The sequence below is a fragment of the Melanerpes formicivorus genome, unplaced genomic scaffold (assembly GCF_026170545.1).
Source record: "Melanerpes formicivorus ecotype bairdi unplaced genomic scaffold, bMelFor1.0.p_v2 SCAF_5, whole genome shotgun sequence".
Lineage (NCBI taxonomy): Eukaryota > Metazoa > Chordata > Aves > Piciformes > Picidae > Melanerpes > Melanerpes formicivorus.
Window position 1 is genome coordinate 4,598,912 of NW_027142357.1, and position 15,322 is coordinate 4,614,233.

At 47.0% G+C, this 15,322-nt stretch overlaps 1 protein-coding gene across 3 annotated transcripts in view; it reads right to left on the reverse strand.

Annotated features, from left to right (window-relative positions):
- Positions 1 to 15,322, reverse strand: part of STAT1 (signal transducer and activator of transcription 1) — a 34,323-nt gene that overhangs the window by 7,610 nt on the left and 11,391 nt on the right. For all 3 annotated transcript variants that reach the window (XM_068137918.1, XM_068137919.1, XM_068137920.1), the window contains exons 7-18: positions 14,147 to 14,238; positions 13,283 to 13,434; positions 12,289 to 12,447; positions 11,023 to 11,115; positions 10,536 to 10,595; positions 10,108 to 10,137; positions 9,928 to 10,021; positions 8,858 to 8,899; positions 7,479 to 7,562; positions 5,792 to 5,890; positions 4,458 to 4,593; positions 2,114 to 2,169 (exon numbers count right to left, since the gene is read on the reverse strand). In XM_068137918.1, coding sequence (XP_067994019.1) covers positions 2,114 to 2,169; positions 4,458 to 4,593; positions 5,792 to 5,890; positions 7,479 to 7,562; positions 8,858 to 8,899; positions 9,928 to 10,021; positions 10,108 to 10,137; positions 10,536 to 10,595; positions 11,023 to 11,115; positions 12,289 to 12,447; positions 13,283 to 13,434; positions 14,147 to 14,238 — 1,097 coding nt within the window. The remainder of the gene's footprint in view (positions 1 to 2,113; positions 2,170 to 4,457; positions 4,594 to 5,791; positions 5,891 to 7,478; positions 7,563 to 8,857; positions 8,900 to 9,927; positions 10,022 to 10,107; positions 10,138 to 10,535; positions 10,596 to 11,022; positions 11,116 to 12,288; positions 12,448 to 13,282; positions 13,435 to 14,146; positions 14,239 to 15,322) is intronic.

A 15,322-nucleotide genomic window follows, 5' to 3' on the forward strand; every position in this document is an offset into this window, starting at 1 on the left:
TCCTTGCATTTTTCTGCTCTCTTTCCCACCCTCCACATGTTCTCTTATGGTTTGTTGGTTGGTTTCTGTTCCTCTGCTCAGACGGACAGAAATTATTGGGAATGAAGGATGCACTGAATCATTAGGGCAAGAGGCAGCCTGAGAAAAATGCCTGCCTGAGCTTACAGCAGCCCCAAACATGCTCTATGACCAGCCTTGGTTGCTGCCTGGGCACTGTCCTTACTGGAGCTCTTGGACATCCAAACAATTCCAGGGGGCTTTCACCCAGGCTGGCTGGTAGAACACCTTACAGATGCTTCATGTTCAGACTTGGATTTCAATTCCTCCTGAGACACCCATATTAATGAACTGGAATCCTTGTAGCTTTGTCCTTCCCCTGCAGTCTGCTCCTGCTTGCTGCCATCTCCTGCCTACCTCTACCAGTTGAGGGTCTAAAGCCAGAGGAAATGGGAAAGGTTCTCCAATCCTGTCACAAAACCTCATCAAGTGGCTTTCTGCTGTCATGCTGACCCTCTTGGCTGCCCTATGCTAATCTTCACCCTAATCTGGTTGCCCCTGGCCTGGGAAGTGCCCTTCACTGTAAGAGAGGAGAATCTTGCTGGGGTGTTTTTGACACAAATGGAGAACTATTCTATTAATAGCAACTGCATTAGTAACAATAAGAGGCTGTGTTTGAAAGGTGCCATTTTTCTACAGTGTTTACATGGCTCAAAAGAAATCTCAAATTTCATAGTTTCATAGTTTCATTCAGGGTTGGAAGGGACCACAAGGATCATCTAGTTCCAACCCCCCTGCCATGGGCAGGGACACCCCACACTAGATCAGGCTGCCCAGAGCCTCATCCAGCCTGCTCTTAAACACCTCCAGGGACGGGGCCTCGACCACCTCCCTGGACAACCCATTCCAGGATCTCACCACTCTCATGGTGAAGAACCTCCTCCTCACATCTAGCCTGAATCTCCCCACCTCCAGCTTCATTCCATTCCCCCTAGTCCTGTCACTACCTGAGATCCTGAGAAGTCCTTCCCCAGCCTTCCTGTAGGCCCCCTTCAGATACTGGAAGGCCACAATTAGGTCACCTTGGAGCCTTCTCTTCTGCAGACTGAACAGCCTCAACTCCCTCAGTCTGCCCTCATAGGAGAGGTGCTCCAGCCCTCTGATCATCCTTGTGGCCCTTCTCTGGACACGTTCCAGCACCTCCACATCCCTCTTGTAATAGGGGCTCCAGAACTGGACACAGTACTCCAGGTGGGGTCTCACCAGGGCTGAGTAGAGGGGGAGGATCACCTCCCTCGACCTGCTAGCCACACTTCTCCTGATGCAGCCCAGGATCTGATTGGCTTTGCGGGCTGCAAGTGCACACTGAGAGCTCATGTTGAGCTTCTTGTCCACCAGCACCCCCAAGTCTCTCTCCTCAGGGCTACTTTCCAGCCAGTCACTGCCCAGCCTGGATTTGTGCCTGGGATTGCCTCCACCCAGATGCAGGACCCTGCACTTGCTCTTATTGAACTTCATGAGGCTGGCTTGTGCCCACCTCTCCAGCCTGTCAAGGTCCCTCTGGATGGCCTCCCTTCCCTCCAGCATGTCTGCTGCACCACACAGCTTGGTGTCATCAGCAAACTTGCTGAGGGTGCACTCAATGCCACTGTCCATGGCACCCACAAAGATGTTGAATAAGACAGGTCCCAGGACTGATCCCTGAGGGACTCCGCTTGTCACTGGCCTCCACTGGGACATGGAGCCATTGACAGCCACTCTTTGGGTGCGGCCATCAAGCCAGTTCCTTATCCATCTAGTGGTCCACCCATCAAACCCATGTGTCACCAGTTTGGAGACCAGGATGTGGTGCGGGACAGTGTCGAAGGCTTTGCTCAGGTCCAGGTAAACGACATCAGTTCTCTGTTCCTTGCTTATATAAACTCTTCCTCCTCCTCCTGCTGCTACTTTAACCTCACCACCAAAACCTCCCACAATCACATCAGCTGGAGAATAATTAGGGTGTGCTACTGAAAAAGCAACCCCCAACCAAACACAAAAATACCCCCAAAGAAGCCCCTCAAGAACCCCAGACAGAGCTCCCTCTTCCATCTCACTTTTTAAACCGTGTTCATACCTTGCAGAATCTTGTCCAAGGAATGAGGCCATCATGAGCTCCTCCACTTGTTGGCCCTGAACAGAACAAACTGACTTCAGTTGTGTTGCTCTAAGCTGACAAGCACTGAGCTCTGAGTGTTCATTTCCAGCTCTGACATCTACACAAGAACTGGAAGGCTGCTTGCTGTATTTTCATGGCTAGTACAGGAAGAGCTTGCAAAATTTCTCTCTGGAGAAGTTCACTGCATCAGAATGACCAAATATGTATTTAAACAGATATTGTGTAATGGCAACCAATTTGTTCTGACACTTTCCTTGCACACCTCCAGCAAAACACAGCTGCAACCCTCCAGCTCTTTTGTAGGACCTCTGCAATATCTTTCTGACATTAAGCATGTCACTGTCTCGATTCTGGTGGCCTGCAGGCTTTTGCCTCAGAAATTCCTGACTGTCTCAACCACAGACTCATCTCATTCTTGTTGCAATCATTTCCCCCAACTTCTTTTTATGTCAACAGCATTTCATAACCACAGCCAACCCCAAAGTCCTGTCCTGGGACTACAGCAGCTAGAAGCTTTGCAGACCCCAAGTGTGCTCAGAGCCAAATCTTTTCCACTGCAGATCATGCTGTGCATTTCAGTAGTGTCAGAAAGAAGCTGCTTTTCTCTCTCATCTCTCTAAAGGGTTTAGGGAGCTTGCTTCTGATGCTGCTAATATTAGAGATCAAGATTCTGTCAACTTTCACATCACAGAAACTGCAGGTGAGTTGTATCCTGGCACCTTGCTATCTCCCCTGGCACTAAGGAATCCTACAATATTCAACCACCTGGATTTTTTATTATTTTGGGTTTTTTTCAGCAGTGAAATACTTTTAACTCTAGAGATAAGATTTAAAAAGCATTCCTCCAGTTAGCAGAGCTGTGACGTTCTAAGATGCAAACTGACTACAGAAAACAGGGCAGTGGCCAGTCTGTCTTCAGGATGGTGAATTAAACTCAAGAATTTACTCTCCTTGCAGAATTCTGATATGTAATCCATTAAATCAGCAAGCATTCTTGTCTTGGGGCAATGGGAGGAAGGGAATTAGAGACTGGAATGCTGTGCTTGCCACCTAGACTCATTAATATCAAATCTCTTTGAATGCTCCCTGAAGCTTGGTGCAATAAACTCAATAAAGGGTATTTTTAGAGTCTACTATGCTAACTGTGCCAAGCACCCTGCCTGGCAGACAAAGTGACAGAGTTTGGAAACAGAACTCATGCCTGATGAGGCTTTTAGTAAGGACTCACAGAATCACAGAACATTAGGGGCTGGAAGGGACCTTGAAAGATCATCCAGTCCAACCCCCATGCCAGAGCAGGACCACCTAGAGCAGGTCACACAGGAACACATCCAGGAGAGTTTTGAATGTCTCCAGAGAAGGAGATGCCACAACCTCTCTGGGCAGCCTGCTCCAGGGCTCTGTCACCCTCACAGTGAAAAAGTTTATCCTTATGTTCTTGTGGAACCTCCTCTGCTCCAGCTTGCACCCATTGCCCCTTGTCCTATCACTGGACATCACTGAGCAGAGCCTGGCTCCCTCCTCCTGACACTCACCCTTCACATCTTTATAAACATGAATGGGGTCACCCCTCAGGCTCTTCTGTTCCTAGCTCAAGAGCCCCAGCTCCCTCAGCCTTTCTTCCTCCTGCCTTCAGCATCTTTGTGGCTCTGCACTGGACTCTTCCAAGCAGTTCCCTGAGGTCCTTCTTGAACAGAGGGGCCCAGAACTGGACACAATATTCCAGATTTGGCCTCACCAGGGCAGAGTAGAGGGGGAGGAGAACCTCTCCTCTCTCACACCCATCTAATATAGTCCCAGGATTCCATTGGCCTTCTTGGCCACAAGAGTACATTGCTCTCACTTGAAAGATATTCAGTTTGATCTCCTTCACTGGTTTCCTAGTTGCAATATCAACATGCAAATGCTGTTTATGCAGGTAGAGTACAACTGTACTAGTTTGGGGCATGCAGGAAAGTAAAATTAATGAAGATGGATTTAAAACCAAGCCCAAACAAATGCCAGGCAACAGCCACCTCAAAATTTGCCTACATGTGCATTACCTGAGCAACTCTTTTTAAAGAGAAGTAGTATTTCTCTAAGAGAAAAAGGCAGAAGTAGTCCTTGAACTCCTAAGTCAGGACTGCAGTCCATGACTTTCATTTACAAACTCTACTTCCCTGAATGCTGGAAAACAGCTCCCTGTAATAAAGTGATACAAGGGCAAAAGGGGAGAGGAGATGCAAACTTGAAACAGACTGCAGAAAAGATGTAGAATTAGCTTCAACAACAAGAAGCCATCTGTGATGGCAGCAAACCATACCAAGTAGCTTCTCTCCCAGCATGCTCAGCTGATCTGCATTAAGTCCTCTCTTTGTTACAGAAGAAAACTGCCAGCTCAGAACTTCAGAGAGGACAGACCACTTGGCACAAGGTGGATTCAGAAAGAAGGACAGGTTCTGGAAAGGAAAAATACAATTACTGGTTAATCACCATGAATTTTGGAGTGCCACTTGAATTCACAGGAGTATGTTGTCAAAACAGAACATAGTTTAAGAAGGGATGGCAGCTTGGCCAACGCTGCCAAAGCAGCCTGCTCTCCTGACAGGCACTCTAGGCTTGGAAAAATCTTTGACACACTGCTTTGAATCTGTCTCCTCCCAGCGGGTGGCCTCCCTAGCTGACTCACTGTATTTGAATTCTTGAATATTTATTTGGCTTTTCACAGGATCACAGATCACAGGCTCACAGGATGTTAGGGGCTGGAAGGGACCTCTGGAGATCATCAAGTCCAACCTCCCTGCCAGAGCAGGACCATAGAATCTAGCACAGATCACACAGGAACACAGCCAGATGGGTCATGAAAGTCTCCAGAGAAGGAGACTCCACAACCTCTCTGGGGAGCCTGTTCCAGGGCTCTGTCACCCTCACAGTGAAGAAGTTCCTCCTCATGTTGAGGCAGAACCTCCTATGCTATAGTTTGTATCCATTACCCCTTGTCCTGTCACAGGGTGCAACTGAGCAGAGCCTGTCCTCTCCCTCTTGACACCCAGCCCTCAGATATTTAGAAACATTTATTAAATCCCATCTCAGTTTTCTCTTCTCCAGACTAAAAAGCCCCAGGGCTCTCAGCCTCTCCTCTTCAGGCAGTGCTCCAGTCCCTTAATCATCCTTGTAGCTCTCCACTGGACTCTCTCCAGTAGGTCCCTGTCCCTCTTGAACTGGGGAGCCCAAAACTGGACACAATATACCAAGTGTGGCCTCACCAGGGCAGAGTAGAACAGGAGGAGAACCTCCCTGGATCTGCTGGACACACTCCTCTTAATGAACCCCAGGATCACCCATTGGCCCTTTTGGCCACAAGGGCACACTGCTGTCCCATGCAGAACTTGTTATCCACCAGGACTCCCAGTTCCTTCTCCACAGGGCTGCTCTCTAGCAGATCACCCCCTAGTCTGTAGTGAATACAACAGGTACTGCCCTTCTGTGAGCTTCAAACATTGCTCTCTTTAGGATGGAGAGGTCACTGCTCCTCTCTCTGCATCTGAAAGCCATTAAGAGTCACCTGCCTGGAAAAAATGCAGCAGACACTTGTGTACAATGCTTGAAAACTATACACAGCATTTCTGATGCTGATTTTGTTGTTGCTGGCAATACCTTAGGATCAGTAGACAGCATGTTGAACCATAAGATGGAAGCCCATCCGCTTGGCAGCTGGCTCACGTTTGAGATCACAACAATGGGAAGCGATGTGGTCTGAAAGGGACACAGAAGGAAACACATCAGACTCTGTTGTGCCCCTGGCTGCTGTCCTCCTCTAGACTACCAACAGGCCTTTTCCACTGCAATTCTCTTTATTAAGTTTGCATACAAGGGAGACAATATCAGTATGATGAAATACTAGAAAGACTTTCACAGAACGGTTTGGGTTAGAATGGATATTGAAGATCATCTAGTTCTGACCCCACTGCCATGGACAGGGACACCTTCTGGTAGACCAGGGTGCTCAAGGCCTTATCCAGCCTGGCCTTGAACACCTCCAGGGAGAAGGCATCCATGACCTCCCTGGGCAACCTGTTCCAGTGTCTCACCACCCTCACTGTAAAGAATTTCTTCCTAATCTCCAGTCTAAATCTGCCCTCCTCAAGCTTCAATCCAGTCCCTCTCATCCTATCACTACAAGTCCTTGTAAAAAGTCCCTTCCCAGCTTTTTGTATGCCCCCTTCAGGTACTGGAATGCTGCTCTAAGGTCTTCCTGAAGCCTTCTCTTCTCCAGGCTGAACAGCTCCAACTCTCTCAGCCTGTCCCAATAGCAGAGCTTCTCCAGCCCTCTGATCATATTCGTGGCCTCCTCTGGATCTGCTCCAGCAGCTCCAAGTCCCTTTTTACTCGGGGGGCAGAACTGGATGCAGTACTGCAGATGTGGTCTCATGAGAGCAGAGGGGCAGAATCCCCTCCCTGTTCTGCTGCTCTCACAGCTTTTGATGCAGCCCAGCACACAGCTGCCTTCTGTGCTGCCAGTGACCATTACTGGCTCACGTTGAGTTTTTCCATCAACTGACGCCCCCAAGTCCTTCTCCTCTTGAGCCACTCCTCACCCAGCCTGTATTTGTGCTGTGACTTAGGTGATTTTGTCTGATAAAGACTTTCATTTAGTGCCAAGCCACAATCATAGAGTTAACCAGGCTGGAAAAGACCTTTGAGATCATCAAGTCCAACCTATCACCCAACACCATCTAACCAACTAACCATCTAACCATGGCACTAAGTGCCTCATCCAGTCTGTTTTTAAACACTTCCAGTGATGGTGACTCCCAATGGCCAATGACTCTGGGAAGAATTTCTTCCTAGCATCCAGCCTAAACTTCCCCTGGCACAGCTTGAGACTGTCCTCTCTTTCTATCACTGGTTGTCTGGGAGAAGAGACTGACCCCCACCTGGCTACAACTTCACTTCAGGTAGTTGTATACAGCAATAAGGATTCCCCTGAGCCTTCTCTTCTTCAGGCTAAACAATCCCAGTTTCCTCAACCTCTCCTCATAGGGCTTGTGCTCCAAACACTGATAGCACATCACTTCTCACATAAAAGGAAACTGATCCCTAGAGAGCTTAAAGCAAGGGGTTGGTTCTCAGACACTTTGTAAGACACATCTATACTCTTACTCATCCAGAGATTTGACAGCATTCTCCCTGTCTGTGTCTATAAAGAGTTGATGTGAAGTGTCCGTCATGCACCTTGAAATAGCTGGAAGTGCTTGATATCCCAGTGCTTATCATAAAGTTTAGAGTGCCAACGTGAGTGACACACAGGAATTGAAGTTCCTCTGCTTCATCCAAGACATACCTCCAGGTCTATTACCAAGCCAGGCTGGCACAGCTGTGTCTCAAAACTCAGAGAGTGGAGTTCTTCAGTTACAATGAGAGGGCCCTTTAAAAAAATAAAACAGAAGAAAACCTTTCAGGGACTTAAAATTGCTTAGGAGGAAGAAAAGGGGATTTATCACAGGGAAAAAATCCTTTCTGGTCAATGCTACTTGGTCTAGATCTCAGAAACAGTTTACAGGTGAAAATCAAGTGACAGTGCTAACCTCCTAAAGCTGGTTGTTAAATTCTAGGCATCATTTATTTATTTGTTTACTTTTTTTGCTTCTATCTAGAAGCCACAGAAAAATCTGTCCCTGCTGGGAAAAAGACCACAGAAACATTCAGGTTGGAAAAGACCCTCAGGATCACCAAGTCCAACTCAGATGCCTACTCTGCAAGGTTCACCATATCCCCATATCCCACCTAAACCATATCCCCAGGCACCACATCTAAACCACCTTTAAACACATCCAGAGCTGGTGACTCAGCCACCTCCCTGGGCAGCACATTCCAATGCCTGACCACTCTTGCCATGAAAATTTTTTCCCAATGTCCAGTCTGAACCTACCCAGCTGCAGCTTCAGGCTCTTCCCTCTTGGTCTATCACTAATTACCTGTGAGAAGAGACCAGCACCAGCCTCTCTACAACGTCCTTTCAGGTAGTTGTAGACAGCAATGAGGTCTCCACTCAGCATCCTCTTTTCCAAACTAACCATCCCCAGCTCCTTCAGTTGCTTTCCATCAGATTTATTCTTCTGGCCCTTCCCAGCTTCCTTGACCTCCTCTGCACCGGCTCCAGGAGCACCTCCACATCTCTCTTGTATTGAGATGCCCAAAACCCAACACAACACTTGAGGTGTGGTCTCACCAGAGCTGAGTACAAGGGGACAATCACCTGCCTACTCCTGCTGGACACAGCATTTCTAATCCCAGCCAGGATGCCATTGGCTTTCTTGGCCACCTGGGCACACTGCTGGCTCTTATTCAGCTGCTTGTTGATTGGAACCCCCAGGTCCCTTTCTGCCAGACAGCTTTCCAGCCACACTGCCCCATGCCTGTAGTGTTGCTTGGGGTTGTTGTGACCCAAGTACAGGATCTGGCACTTGGCCTTGTTGAAGTTCATTCCTTTAACGGCTGTCATTAAAGCTGGATGCTGGTGAGGGAGAGCCCAGGGAGACACCTTTCTGGCATCACTTCTCACTTATATGCACCTGCTACACAGATAATTTTCTGGAAACACTGATCTCTCCTATTCATCTGTTTTCCTGGGTGTTTCTTCATGGGGCTGAATGTCTGAAGTGCCCTAATGCTGCCTTAGTACTGTGCAAAGGCTATGCAAACCAGGTTAGTACTGCTTACCTCATTTGTTCTGCTTCCTGCATTCTTCTGCTCTTTCAGTTGCTGCAAACGAACAAAAGCAACCCTGTCACTTGTCTGCTTCAGCCACAAAAGCAAGTGGGAGTAGATGGAAACATTTGGCATGCTCAACTGCATGTAAACCAGCTGCACTAGTGTCTGCTTCTAGTTGGGTCTTTGTGGAAGCCAAAGGATTAAACTGTAGGTAACTACTACTCTTCTACAAACTATTCATCTGTGAAAATAGATATTGCACTGTTATGGTGCCTTCTCTAAGAGGCCTTACAAGAACAGAAGCAGAGTGAAATCAGGCAGGATCAGATTAAATGCTGGATTATTAGAAATGGGCAATAATCTGCAGACTTTGTCAGCCCTGGACAATGAAGGGAAGAAGGGAGACCTCCATACTCAGGCCTTGCATTTTTGCTTTGGTTCCATCATTACAACAGGAATCTGATTTATCTCCCAATCCACAGATCAAATGTTGTACAGTCTACTAAAGACACTGAATTTCTTATAGCTGCCCACACCTTAAAAACTTGGATCTTCTAGACTCAAAGCTCTTTAATCTACTCCAAGCTTTTCTACTTACGGGCCTTCCTCTGACAGGCCCCAACCAGCGTTTCTAGGCTGCTTTTTCCTTCCTCTTGCAAGAGGAACATAAGCTGCATGGCAGCAGATAAGTCATTTTCACAGACTCATAGAATTGTCAGGGTTGGAAGGGACCTCAAATATCATCCAGTTCCAACCCCCCTGCCATGGGCAGGGACACCTCACACTAGATCAGGTTTCTCAGAGCCCCATCCAGGCTGGGCTTAAAAACTTCCAGGGATGAGGCTTCTACCACCTCCCTGGGCAACCTGTTCCAGTGTCTCACCACCCTTGTGGTTTCTAGCCCTATTTCAGTGACAAAAGCAATTGAAACAGGCCAAAGATTTCAAAAAGGGAAGAACAAGATAGGAAAGATGTTCACAGTTCCTCTTAGACAAAAGCAAATTGTCTCCTTCCTACCACACCCTCTACCCACACAATTAAATGGATGTGCCAATAAAAGGAAAACAAACATCTCCTACCAAGTGCCTGAATTCTGCTGCTAGGCTTCCATTAGTAGACTCTTCCATATTCATTACTTTTGTGTTTGTTCCCAAAATATTAAATTTCCTGAACCTTTACAAAGAGAGAGAAAAGAATTGAGTCTCGAATTCATTGAAAGAACCCAACCTTAATGTAATCATATTAATGATGCCACATACCCTTTGACTGAGTTCTTCTCACTTACATCTCTGTCAATGGAAAGAGAAGAAAAACAAAAGACACAATTAAAATCTTTCAAAGACCCTGCCACAGACAATGTGCCTGTTTGGATTCTGCCACAGACAATGTGTTTGAGTAGCTGACTGAGAACTGGTAAAATGCTTCTGTGAAGTCTTCCTGGAGCCTTCTCTTTTCCAGGCTGAACAACTCAAGCTCCCTCACCCTCTCCCTTGTTAGCAGAGGTTCTCCAAACCCCTGATCATCTTTGTGGCCCTCCTCTGGAGCTGCTCCATCACGTCCAAGCCCTTCCTGTGTTGAGGGCTCCAGGGCTGGACACAGCACTCCAGGTGAGGTTTGCCTTTGGGATTTCTGTGCACTGGGACTGCTTACCATTAGCATACATAGGGATGAGAAAAACGCAACGTACTTATCGAAGAAAACTTTCACTTTCAAGTTGTAGTTCAACTCCTGCAACTTCACCAGCAACCTGGAAAGAGAAGTTTGATTTTTTAAGTGACTGCAGTTGCAAAAGACAGCTTCTCTTCTACCACACTGCTTAGCACAGGTATGTTCAGGCTGCACAGCACAAGGTCACATACAGGCTCCAAGCTTGCTCCACACAAGACAGCATCTAGAGAGGAAACTAGGTGGGTAAATGAGTTGCTATTTTGCATGACAAAGTGGCCTGCAGTGTCTTCTGCTGTTTGGTTTTGGTTTATATACTCAATACCCCCCCACTTTTAGTAAAGGGTAAAAGCTGAGCCTGTGTTAAACTTTGCCTGAAAGTATCCCCCTGCTACCTGGCACTTTGTTCCTTCTGGCCTTAGCACTTGAGCTACAATGCTCTCAGCTGTAGGAAGCCAAACCTTGAAGAGCTTGTGAGCAAACAAGAAGGGGTTAAAGGGGAAGCATACCTCAGTTTTACAGTAAACTGTACTCCTGTCTTCAGGACTAAAGGCCTCTGAGGATGTGTTGGCATGCAAGGCTGCCTCTCCACCACAAAGGAGCTATGGAAAGAACAGATTAAAGGCACTTGGATTTATCAAGGAGCAAGGAATTACAGAAAAAGAGAACTTTAAAAGCATGGTGATTGACCAGCAATACTTTAAGTACAATTTATTCAATTTCAACCTACATACAGGTCTGTGCCTTGGTTTCTTTCACTTGCACCAAGGGGGATATAAATATTGCTAGTATGAAGTGATTTCATGAAGGTTGGCTTTTCCTGAAGACATTGATGGCTTGAGGAGGCAGAGTGCTGCCCCAGCCTTCCCTGAAACCATGGAGCATCTAAACACTGATGCAACCAGCACAATGCAAGTGAGGAGTGTTGCTGTCTCAGGCACCACTTGTGCAGCACTGTGCTAGACAAAAACCCTGAAGTATTTTTATGGTTACCCAGTCTTGGGCAGCATGGAGACTTTTCTTTCCACTATACTCACAGGCAAGGTAACTTAACAGCAGCTCACAGGGAACTAATCAGCTGGGCTTCTACAGCTTGCCCTCACTCACTTTGCTTCATTATAAAGCAATGCCTGCGTCTTCCAATTGAGTGTATCTGTGGTCAAAGCACTGAATGGGACTCTGGAAATGGAGGTTGTGGCCCCTCAGAAGAGGGGGTCATGTACTCTATCTAATCCTCTCCTCTTAGTTGCTACATTCAAGTCTTCTGCAGCATTAATTTTTGTCTGCTGGGACCCTGATCTTTTGTGGGGTAACTTCCAGCCACATCAGGAAGATGGTACAGAGATGGGGCTTCTTTTCTGGAGACAGAGAATGTGTCCACAGACAAAGGGCTGTGGAATTTAATGGTCATTTATCTTGGAATAGCTTGGTGCAAATGGTTTCTTGCCTCTATTTACTTGGACTTTGCAGGACTCAAGCTTAAAGCAAGAAATGGTCTAAGACTAGGAGTTGGATTCTGTAATCAGTACATACTGTAGCACACAGCTCCTGCTAATTCCAGTGATGCCTGATGCCAAACTCTTTCCATGGGCCTAAAGCTGTGGGAACTGTAGAATAAATCTCAGTAATGTTCATTATCTCAGCATTTGTGACAAACTTGTGAAAACCTCAGAAAACGCAAAGTTAGCAGGCAAGAAACACCCAGGGAGCACAAGGGGGGAACATGCTCTTCATCCACTTATTCACTCAGACACAAGAAGACTCTTGTCTGTTACCTCTGGATGAGCTGTCTGAAAAGGCTGTGGGTTCTGTCCTGCAGAACTTGTTTGTTTTTTGTGATGGGATCAAATTCATAGGTAAACTTCTGTTCCAGTTCCTCCAGCTTTTTGAGCTGCTGACGAACTTGCTGTAGGCTTTCAGCGACAACGGTGAACCTACAATTACACAATCTTAGTAATTTTTAGCATGGTTTTGAGTTGTCACAGCACTGAGACACCAGCCAGGTGACTGTCCCTAAGGAATAGGTAGTGCACAAAGAACACTTCTTGCTCATTGGCAATGTGGTGAGGTAATACAAATCAATTAAATGCACTTGTGGTGCGACAGAATGAAAATGTCACATAAAGAAGTGACCTCAGGAGTTCATCCAGTCCAATCTCCCTGCTGAAGAAGGCTCACCCAGAGCAGGTTATCCAGGATCACAATGTCCATGTGGGTTTGGAATCTCTCCAAAAAAGGAGACTCCACAGCCTCTCTGGGCTGCCTGCTCCAGGGCTCCAGCACTCTCACACCAAAGTAGTTTTTCCTCATTCACAGAATGCATTGGGTTAGAAGGGACCCTCAAAGGTCATCTTGTCCAACCTCATCCTCCCTAGGGCCACATCAAGTTTGATCTTGAATGTCTCCAGGGATGGGCCTCAACCACATCCCTGGCCAACCTGTTCCAGTATTTCACCACTCTCACTGTGAAAAACTTGCTTCTTATGTCCAACCTAACCCTAACCCTGCTCCAGTTTCAAAGCATTGCCCCTCATCCTATCACTGCATGTTTAGGTGGAACTTCCTGTGTTCCAGTATGTGCCCAGAGCCCCTTGTCCTATTACTGGGTACCACTGAGAAGAGTCTGGCCTCATCTTCTCGCTCCCTGCCCTTTAACTATTGATCAGCACTGAGAAGATCACCCCTGTCTTCAGGGGTATTTCACATATTGGGTGTTCCTTCCAAACACTGCAAGTTCCTGTCCAATACAACCCTTGATTAGAGACTTACCAGTTCTGTAGCTGGTCAAGACAAGCGTTGGGTGGGCCACCAATGCATGCAGTCTGTTGTCTGTGTTTCCACTCCACCAGCTCCTCATTAATAAGAGCACTCTGTGTGTGCTCTGTGGCGTTCAGCAGCTGCCCTATCTTGTTTACCACTTCCTGCAGGGAACATTAAATTACTCTGCTTATTAAAAATACTTGACTCAGGAAAACTCAGTCCTGTCCTGGCTAATGCTGTCTTGCCAGCCTCTGTGAGGACCTCAGAGTAAGCTTCTGACAGCAGAGGATGTTTTCTAAAGCACCTGTTTCTTTCTAGCTGGAGCTAGATTCAGTGGAGAAACAACTTCAGTGTCACCCAAATCTGAATCACAGAATCAGCCAGGTTGGAAAAGACCTCAGAGATCATCAAGTCCAACCTATTACCTAATACCTAACACCTCATGACAACTAAACCATGGCTCCAAGTGCCACATCCAATCCTTTTGAAGAGCCAGTGCCTCCCATCTATAGGTGTCCTAGGTGTCTATCAGGGATCACCCAGTGCATGCTGCAGACCTGAGCACTGCAACAAGAGTTAGCACATCTCAGTCTAACAGAGCTGCATATCTTTCAGTCAGTGTCTCCTCATGAACAGGACTACTGATGTGACACTTTTCCCTCTCTCTGCTCTAGCTTCACCTGACTAATGTCTCAGAAGTGCTGCTAGAAGAAAAATCATGCTGACAGATTCTAGATTGTTCAGTCAGGCTGGAAAGAATGAAATCTTTGCTTGACTGAGTTTTCTTTCATGCAATTCATGCCAGCCCAATGAAAATGACTGTGTGTTCAAAATAAAGTTTTGTTGCCTTCTGAAAGAAAACAAGAGCACTACCTTTCTCTTGAAGTCAAGTGATAGTAACATCTTCTTGAGATACATCTGTTCTTTTTTATAGTCATCTTGTGACATCCCATTGGACTCGTTCTCTGTAAAGTAAGTTCACTTTGTGAAGGTGAGACTGAAGAGAGAGAAATAGTTCATGGCTGTGGTAAGACAGGGAAGAATTCATAGCTTCACAGAATGGTTTAGGTTGGAAGAGACCTTAAAGATCATCTAGTTCCAACACCCTTGCTATGGCCAGGGACACCTTCCACTAGCCCAGGTTGCTCAAGGCCTCATCCAACCTGGCCTTCAATACCTCCAGAGGGGGGGCATCCACAACCTCCCCAGACAACCTGTTCCAGTGTCTCACCATCCACACTGTAAAGAATTTCTTCCTAATGTCCAGTCTAAATCTGCCCTCCTCAAAACTTCAATCCATTGTCCCTCATCCTGTCACTACAAGCCCTTCTAAAAAGGCCCTCCCCAGGTTTCTTGTAGGCCCTCTTCAGGTACTGTAAAGGCTGCTAGAAGGTCTACCCAGAGCTGCCTTTTCTCCAAGCTTAACAGCCCCAACTCTCTCAACCTGTCCCCATATGGAGGTTCCCCAGCCCTCTGATCATCTCTGTGGCCCTTTTCTCTGGCTCCAGCAGCTCCATGTCCCTCTTCTGCTGGGGGACACCACAACTGGACAGGTACTGCAGCCGGGGTCTCACCAGAGCGCAGTGGCAGAATCACCTCTCGTGACCTGCTGCTTACACTGGTTTTGATGCAGCCCAGCACACAGCTACCTTCTGGGTTGCAAGCAACCATTGCTGGATCCTGGTGATTTTTTCATCAGCTGGCACACCAAAGCATGGTGGGGAACACTGAGGGAAGAAGGGGACCTGCCTGGCTAATGTTGAGTAAAGTATCCCTCTAAAGCTTAAGGAAGGCAATGTCTCCTACATCTTTTTTCCCCTCCTTCCTTTCCCCTTTCTGAAAGGACAGCCTACACTTAGTGCTAGCTCAAGGAAAACCTCTCCCAGTGGAGCTGTTAAGATGTGAGCTTGCTTGCTTTTCAGAACAAGACCCTGCTTTGAAATCATGCTTGTATCATGTAAAGGTACATGCTGGGCAATTTGTTCTCATGCAGCCCTCTGACACAAATTGCTTGTGTTACTTAACCCGACAACAGAAGTCAACTCTCAG